Below are 9051 nucleotides of genomic sequence, written 5' to 3'. Positions count from 1 at the left end.
ATTAAAGATGGAAAAAATGAAGATGTTGGATGTGAGCACAACAGAAGGACATGTAGTGTTGATGAACTTTGAAGAATGTTGCCATTGACTGATGAACTGATAGTTAATGGTTACAACTTGGCCCTTGTGATCTACATGGTATTGTTGGATCTTCAAAATCTTCATTCAAAATGCTGCTCAAAATAGTGCTTTAAACGGGGCTTCTGAAGATTCCTGCAGGCGATGTCATTGTGATGTTGGGTGATGCACATTTGGACTATCAAACCTGGCCTGTGAGGGCTGGGGAACATAAGCACCTGGCTTGCCAGGCTAGAAAGGTTCCCCAACCCTGTCCTACCTCAACAAATCCACCTTGAAAATGGAATTCCTCAAGTTTTGAAAGCAACAGGAAAAGCACTGGAAATATAGGATGAATGTGTAACTATCCAGGAGGCAAGAAAGAGCTAACCTGCATAAGCTTTGTGAAAGCCAGTTAAGATGAATGCTCAATAAACATCTGGAAGGGCCCTTCATCTGCGATAAAGCTGAGATTATATAAATCCATGCTACGAGATGGAAGGCATTGGACTTTGCACCACTGAAACCAAGTGTGTTCCTCTGAAGCCTGTTGCCTATGGTGTGATCCCTCCCATATTTTGCATTGACACTGTATGAGACGGCAACAGCATCTCAATACCATTCAAGCTCCAGGGGTTTAGGGCCCAGAAAAAGTAAATGCATATGGAGGCCCAAGGTGTATGTCCAATGTTACTCTTACTCAGAGTAGTCACACTGAATATAATAGGCATGACTACCACAGGACTATTAATTTCAGCAAGTCTATTCGGAGTATACCTTAGTTGGATGCAACCTTCTGAATCCTCCTTTGTTCAAAAAGTTTGTCACAGATACATTTCTGGAATATTTATTTAAAAATCTGGCACAAGATAAAAGACTTATAACTAAAATAATATGTGGCATATTCAGCAGGAGAAGACAAAACAATTACAGTAGTTTCCTTTCAAGTGGGCATTTCCTTAAGGTATGGAATCCCCACACAGACATGCCAAATGAAAAAATGAAGGAACGAACAGTTTTGCTGTTTTCTTCTCTTTTTTTTGTATGTAAAACTATCCCTCTCGTTATAATTTACAAATTTTAATAAAATATATATATATTTTAAAGACTCATAACTACATCTGTACAAGTCACATTTTTAACAAAGACAGTAAGGTCTTTAGAAGGCCTTTTTTAAAGCTAAAAGTCTGATAAAGCAGCCTGACAAATGGAAGCAATACTACCTAGCAGTGACAAGAGGTTTCTGTACTGTTATTCCACTTCGGAATTTCCCCCTTGTCCCCTTAGACGTGATCACAGCACAAGGCTTGACTCTGCTCCTCTGTGCGTAAGTCTGAGGTTTCCCCGGGAGAAGCCACGTTCAAGTAGCCAATCTCCGAAGGTGGGCAGGGCAAAGAGGCAAGCAGAGACCTTTCTGTGTGGTCCTCGGGTTTGCCATCCTGGACAGCTTTCAGAAGGCCGTGAGAGTCCGAAAGCTCCATCACTGAGAAGCTGGAAGAGAAACCATTAGCCTCACATGGGCCACTCAGGCTCATAGCATCATCTGACTGAACCTAAACACATCTCCGAGTCCCTGGAGAAAGGCTAGGAGGCCTGCTAAAGAGGTTGGCAGAGCTTTATGCATATTAAGCATAGAGCCAGAAAACATGGGAGGCAGTTACAGAGAAAACAAATGCACCTGAGCACATGCAAAGGGCATTTTCTATTATTACTATTCCCTCCACCATCCCTCCACCCAGCCCCCCACATGTACAGCTCAGGGGCACAGTACCTTACGCTGCGAAGGGGGAGAACTTTGCTTTGCGGTTGGAATTCAGAGAAGCCGATACTCTTCAGCTCCTGGAAAAGGGGAACATGCACAAAGTAAGACCTTTAACAAAAAAAGAAGAGAGAGGGAGGAAGAAATCGGGCTGTTATCCATAAATGCTTTGGGCTGCAGCCAACTCAATTTTCTCAGAGTAGACACAATGAAATTAATGGACCTAAGTTAGTCCTGTCTAATTGCAGTGCGAGGAACAGCCAGCCGGCCCAAGAAAGCAGGGAGAGGTCCTTCACCCAGCAGTTCAGTGAACTGCTCTGTGCAGCAGCCTCCTCTCATTTAAAAGGGGGTGGAGTAGAGGGGCAAGGAGATAGGGAGGCTGTAAAGATTTGGGGGGGGGGGGTGTTGGTCAGATGCTGCCAAAGTGGCAAGAGGAGTTGGTGATCAGAGTAAGCAGGGGCAAAGCTATGATACAGGATATTTTGTGTGTGTGTGTGTGTGTGTGTGTGTGTGTGTGTGTGTGTGTGTGACTAGCTATCTATACTGAAATTCTTGGTGGCAAATGAAATACCACGAGGGAAATCATGGCTGTGATCTGAGTATAGGTAACTACTAGAAAAAGCCAAGTGGCAACCAGAGAGAGGAAACGGAGACCTGGTGGACCAGCTGAAAAGGCCCAGGCCTATAAATAAGATGGCCCATAAAGACACTGACTGAGCCGCAAGCCCTGATTCTGCAAAGGAGAAGACCAAAAGCCGCCACAGCAGCCTATCCTTACCTCCAAGCTGTGGCTATGAATGCTCCTCAGCGCCCGCTCCAGGAGCCCAACCTGACCCGTCAGCTGCAGGGTCCATTCCTGGAGCTGCTTGTTCTCCTCGTCCAGAAGCCGCACTCTGGAAAAAGCCACAGGGAAGATGCCTCAGTGGCATGTTCATCCCTGCCAAGACGGAGCTGTGGGAAAGGATGTGGCACAGGACTGCAAGGGAGGGAAGCGACCGGGGCCAGAAGGAGAGAGGAAGGGGGAAGTCGCTCTGGCTGGGACCAGAGCCACTTTCCCCTTTCTCCATTTGGCCCCAAGTGTCACCAGGAGGAGGTGACGTCCCCTGCCTCCTCCCGGGAAGGGAATTGTGGCATATGGAGAGCAGCCTGATCCCATCCGTCAACCAGAGAAGGGGCAGGGTGCTTGCACTCCCTGCTTGAAGAAAGCTAAAATAATTAAATCACCTGTTCAGGCCTCTTCACAACTGTCATTACTGAATATATGGACCAATAACATGAAAGCTTGTTGCTCTAAAGCGCTTTTGACATGGATGTTAGCTGCAGCTAGGATTTCAATAGCTCAGCAATGGAAAGCCCTGAGAAACCTGCGGTATAAGAATTTATGGACTTTGGCTATTGCAGAAAAAATAGTCTGCAGAGGGATAAGGGCAGATACAAAACACTTGTATGTCATCTGATCTGCTTCAGACTTAGATGCCCAACATTCACCATCCATGGCAGCTCAGGAAATATAGATATCTTGATTTATATTGGTGTGTTACCACTTCTTCCTCTAATTATTTTTTGTTTCCTTGCTTGCTTTGTATAGGATATGGTGTATTACCCTGCTACTGCACCTTTGGGTTGTTAGTAATGGTCATCATGTTACAATAAAAAAATAAAGAAACAATTAAAAGAAATACTTATAAAAGAAAATTTTATAAAAGGGGAAAAAAAGAAATGAAAATATGGGGTGCTGATTTATCTTGTCTCGTTTTTATCCAAGTGCTCCTCTTTATCTGTCTTGGTTAACCTCATATCTTTCTGATGTTTTGAACTACAATTCCCATCATCCTGTGCAAGCGAGGTGTGTATGGGAGGTTGGTGAAGGCTGTTCTATTACAAAGGAGACAAATTTAATATTTGGACAAGGTCTTTGGACAAAGCGTGCATTTCATACATTTTAAACAACAAGGGTGAGACCAATGTGGCCAAGATGACTCCTGCGGCTGAATGCCAAACAACACAGACACCTCAAGCTGCATGGCACTGAATCACAAGGCTTGCAATTCCTTTTTAAGATTTTTTTTTTTTAAAAAAAACAAAGCTGCTGCTACCTGCTCTGGATTGTGGAGAGTTCCTGCTTGCTGCTCCGCTCCGCTTCCTCCAGTTTGTGGAGCTGCTGAGTGAGCTTCCGCTTTTCTTGGAGTAAACTGTCGTTCTCAGTGGTCACCTGCGCGATCAGCATTGCATCCTGCAAGGAGGGATGCCACACAGAGAAGCCCCGTCATGGGATACGTTTCCAGCATTCTCTGCTCCTCTTCCCTTCCCCTCCAGAATTGTAACCCCATCAAACCATGGTTAAAATGCAGAGGGGAAAGGGAGCCTCCAGACCGTCAGGATTTTGCATGAGGCATTCAAGCAAACAGGAAAACATCTAAGAGTTGGCACCTGGAGGATTTGAAAGCTTCCACATTATTTTATGGTGACATTTTGATGGGCCTAATAAAGGTCTTGCTCTATTAGGGATTTTGGTGTTATTATTCTGCTACATGCTTTTTTTGTCTAGCATTTTGGCAGACTAAACTCCTTTTTCTTCTTTGACATTTATGATCCAGTGTGACTGGGGGTGCAGTTGTAAAATAGAATAGAATAGAATAGAATAGAATAGATTCTTTATTGTCATTACACAAGTGCAACATTGCACAAAGTGCAACGAAATTGGATGCCATCCCTTAAAACAACAAAAGCAAAACAACAACAACAACCAAACAAACCACATTCCAGCCACACCCACACCACACCCATCAAACTCCCAGGTCACACTATCGAGTTACAGCATTCAAAAAGGCCACAGCTCTTGGATAGAAACTGTTTTTCAGTCTATTTGTCTTTGACTTGATGTTTCTATATCTCCTGCCAGAAGGCAGTAGTGCAAACAGACAGTGTCCCGGGTGAGATGAATCCTGCAGGATGTTATTTGCTTTCCTAAGACAACGGGAACCGTACAGTTCTTCCAAAGATGGGAGAGGATGACCAATAATCCTTTGGGCTGTGGTTATGACCTTCTGGAGCACCTTCCTCTCCCTAGCTGTACAACTGGAGAACCAAGCACAGATACAGTATGTAAGAATGCTCTCTATGGAGCCTCGGTAGAAGGACACCAGCAGTCTCTCACTCAGATTGTTCTTCTTTAAAAGTCTGAGGAAATAAATTCTCTGCTGGGCCTTCTTCACCAGAGCAGTGGTATGTGCGCTCCAAGTCATGCCCTGATCGATAGCTACTCCCAAAAACCTGAATACCGCCACCCTCTCCACCCGTTCCCCGTTGATATACAAGGGCTGAATGTCCGCCTTTTTTTTCCTGTAATCCACCACCAATTCCTTGGTCTTAGCCGTATTAAGAGCCAGATTGTTCTCTCCACACCAAACACAGAGCCGCTCCACCTCGTCCCGATAGGCGGACTCATCCCCTCCTGAAATGAGCCCTACCACCGTAGTGTCATCAGCAAACTTGATGATTTTGTTGCTGGAATAGATGGCTGTACAGTCATACGTATAGAGAGTGTAGAGCAGGGGACTCAACACACAACCCTGTGGTGAGCCGGTGTTAAGGCTAAGGGCTGTGGACATGTGTGACCCTACTCTAACCCTCTGGGAACGTTCTGACAAAAAATCCAAAACCCAGAGACAGGTGGAGTTGGAGAGTCCAATCGCCTCTAGCTTGGACACCAGTCTATGGGGGAGGATAGTGTTAAAAGCAGAGCTAAAATCCACAAACAGCAGCCTCACATAACTCCCCGGCTGCTCCAGATGGGACAGAGCAGCATGGAGAGTGGTATTGATGGCGTCTTCTGTGGATCTATTTGCTCTGTATGCAAACTGGTAGTTGTCAAAAGTTGATGGAAGACAGGAAATAATGTGACGGCGCACCAGTTTCTCAAAACACTTCATGATGATTGGAGTCAGTGCAACTGGTCTATAGTCATTCAAACTACTGATTGTGGATTTTTTAGGCAGAGGGACAATAGTTGACGACTTCAGGCAGGGTGGGACAATAGACTGGTGTAAGGACTTATTGAAGATCTTAGTAAAGACCCTCGCCAGCTGATCCGCACAGCCCTTCAACACCTTTCCAGTGATGCCATCAGGTCCAGCCGCCTTCCTCGGATTCGCCATCCTCAAAACCTGTCTCACCTCATGTTCCTCTACCGTAAATGAGGGGCCCCTATGGGCTGGTGGCTGTAATACCGGCGTCTCAGGTGGCTCCTTCTCGAAGCGAGCAAAGAAGAGGTTAAGCTCCTCTGCCAGCAAGGGGTCACCGTCGACAGCACCAAGGTTAGGTTTGTAGTTGGTAATATGCTGAATCCCCTGCCACATCTGTCTTGTGTTGTTGCTCCTTAAATTATCCTCAATCCTCAGCCTATAATCCAATTTTGCCCGTCGAATACCCCTCCTCAAGTTTGCTCTTGCTACACTGTAAAGCTGCACCTCGCCTGACCTGAAAGCCCTGTTCCTTTCCCGCAACAGGCACTGGACCTCTCTATTCATCCAGGGTTTCTGATTGGGGTAAAACCGGATGGATTTATTTACTGTGACAGTGTCTGTGCAGTGATTGATATAGCACAGAACTGCCGCCGTGTGCTCCTCCAGGTCTGAACTATCGAAAATATCCCAATTGGTTCTCTCAAAACAGTCCTGCAGCTGGTGAATAGCACCTTCAGGCCAGATTTTAACAGATTTTAATATTGTGGGAGCCCGTTTCCTGAGTGGGATATATGCTGGTACCAGGAACAGAGACATATGGTCGGACTGGCCCAAGTGTGGCAGCTGTAAAGCCCTATAGCCGTGATTTACATTCGAATAAACTTTATCCAGTGTCTTGTCCCCTCTTGTGGGACATTTCACATGCTGATAGAGCGTTGGGAGCACTGTTTTAAGTTCAACATGGTTGAAGTCTCCCGCAATGATGTGCACAGCTTCAGGATACTTGTCTTGCTGGCTGCTGATAAGGTCCTGCAGGCATCCCAAAGCCAAGTTGGCATTGGCATCTGGTGGCACGTACACACCAGTTAACATAACAGCTGTGAACTCCCTAGGGAGATAGGCTGGTCTACATATCTAACAAGAAATTTTATTGGAAAGCTTCTTTTTTTATATAACAATTCAATTACTGTTATTATTTTTAGAAATAAACCACCATCTGAGAGGGCTCTCACCTTTTCTGACTGACTTTTGGAGAGCTTGAGTTCGTTCTCGAGGTGCCTGATGCGGACATCACGCTGCTTCACTTCGCAGATGAAGGTCTCCTTCGCTCGCCGGAGCTTGGCCTTATGCCGGAGCTGTCGCTCTTTCTGTTTCCTGAGAAAACAGGCCGCAGCCATCAGAAAGGGGGCCCTGGTGCCCCAGACACACAGCCAAGTCAGCGGAGGCCTGGCAATCCATACCCAGCCTCTGTCCTCCCTTAGTCAGCACCCAACTCCTGACTTCCAACCAGTCCAGGGGGTGGCTTCCTCCTCATCAGTGGCACTTAGATCTATAGATGAACATGAAAAGGGAAGAAGCATATGACCCATCCCAAAGACTCGAGACATGTAGTATTTATTGCCACTGGTGCATGCAGGAGAAACCCCCTATGGATGGCCACTCTTGCCATTAGCCCAGGGCTGAGGAATCTTTCCCAGCCTGAGGCTACATCCTCAAATGGGCAACCTTCCAGAAGCCACAAACCAGTGGTGGATGAGATCAGAGGCAAAGGTGGGAAGAGCAGTGACTGCCCAGTAGGCTGGTTTCTGCATAGGGACCCCTCTCTCTGCTGTCCACCCAAGCAAGCAAGAGGCACGATCAGAGTTCAAGGACACAGTCTAGGCAGACAAAAGTATGCAAGGAGGCTGCAAAGCAGAGCCAGGAAGGAGTGTGGCCTGAAGATAATCCCAAGGGAAAGGCAGATAAACCTGGAGGGCTGGATTCAGACCCCAGGCCAAAGGTTCCACAGCCATGCTTTAATCTCATTTGTGTAGTCACCTGACAGAAATGGCCACCTCCTTCAGGATGTGCTCATACTCTTCTCGGAGGGTTTCCCTCTCCTGTTGCAACCCCAACAGCTGCCCTGAAATCTTCTGGCTGTATTTCTGACACTGGAGATGCTGAAAAGGAGATTTGGCATGGGGTCATCAGTCAATTGCCAACCAAATTCAGCCAGAGGCCAGCCATGTGGACAAGCAGGCAGGTGGTCACTTGTGACAGAGCCCATGTAGCTGCTGTTCTAAAAGGACAATCCCTGGTCTCAACCTTGCAGAGCCTGGAACCAGAGCATCTAAGGGCTACCTGCTCCCATATGCTTACCCAAGAGGCACCTTTAGGCTACCAGGAAAGGGTCTCTGTGATACCTATAGTTCAGGTAACTATAATACATGATTTAAAGTATGTGTTAGGTTAGGAGGGGAAGACAAAATGTGCTTGGAAGTGATTGGTGATTGAATAAGCGTTTGAAAGGGAGTTTGAATGCTGATGGGCTCAGTTTGGGGTGGGGGTCAGCTGAGTTTGGGAGTGAGTGGCAGTGGAGAGAGTGTTTGGATGGTAGCAGGGCTGGTTTAATAGAATAGGATCAGTACTGTTATCAGCCACTACTTTATATGAGACAAAGTAACAGGTAAGAGAACACAAAACTGAAACCATCTGCTTCTGTACACTAAGTAATCACAAAAGCCTTATTTATTATTTCTGTCTTCGTAGATTGAAAAAATGATAAACTGAATTCATTGCTGGATTTGTCCATCCCTAGCAGCGACCTTTTCTCACCTCATTGGAGAGGGTTTTCTTCTCTTCTTCCAGGATCCGCAACTGGGCCTCCTGATGCTGATGCTGGATCTGCAGCTCAGCAAAAGTCCTGGCCAGTTGCGCCTCATTCTCCTGGGAGTGCCTGAGCTGCTGCTGCAGATCTTCTGTCTGCTGATCCAGGAGCTTCCTGGCAGCCAACAAGGAGAAAATTCCGGTGATGCAAAACAGGAAATCATCCAGTGTGGTGGATTTTTCCATGGTCATTAGTAACAATGGGTTGTATCCAACTAAGTTCTACTCAGAGTAAACTTATTAATGTACCTGGGTTAGTGAATATCAATGGGTCTAGCTTTGAGTAGAGCTTGCACTGGACATAACCTAATGACTGGATGCCAACTGCAAATATGGTATTTGGCAAGTTTGACATTTTTGAAGCTTTTCATTTTGTTTACTAAAGATAACTAAAATAAGCATGCT

At 46.1% G+C, this 9051-nt stretch overlaps 1 protein-coding gene across 3 annotated transcripts in view; it reads right to left on the bottom strand.

Annotated features, from left to right (window-relative positions):
- Window positions 1-888: 888 nt before the first annotated feature.
- CCDC30 (coiled-coil domain containing 30) overlaps window positions 889-9051 on the bottom strand; it is a 40118-nt gene continuing 31955 nt past the window's right edge. For all 3 annotated transcript variants that reach the window (XM_083512888.1, XM_083512887.1, XM_083512889.1), the window contains exons 20-26: window positions 8596-8761; window positions 7819-7940; window positions 7014-7155; window positions 3913-4049; window positions 2595-2709; window positions 1829-1896; window positions 889-1548 (exon numbers count right to left, since the gene is read on the bottom strand). In XM_083512888.1, coding sequence (XP_083369014.1) covers window positions 1341-1548; window positions 1829-1896; window positions 2595-2709; window positions 3913-4049; window positions 7014-7155; window positions 7819-7940; window positions 8596-8761 — 958 coding nt within the window. In that variant the 3' untranslated portion in view covers window positions 889-1340. The remainder of the gene's footprint in view (window positions 1549-1828; window positions 1897-2594; window positions 2710-3912; window positions 4050-7013; window positions 7156-7818; window positions 7941-8595; window positions 8762-9051) is intronic.

Source organism: Podarcis liolepis (assembly GCF_965112155.1).
Source record: "Podarcis liolepis genome assembly, chromosome: 7".
NCBI lineage: Eukaryota > Metazoa > Chordata > Lepidosauria > Squamata > Lacertidae > Podarcis > Podarcis liolepis.
This window is presented reverse-complemented; position numbering and strand designations above follow the sequence as displayed.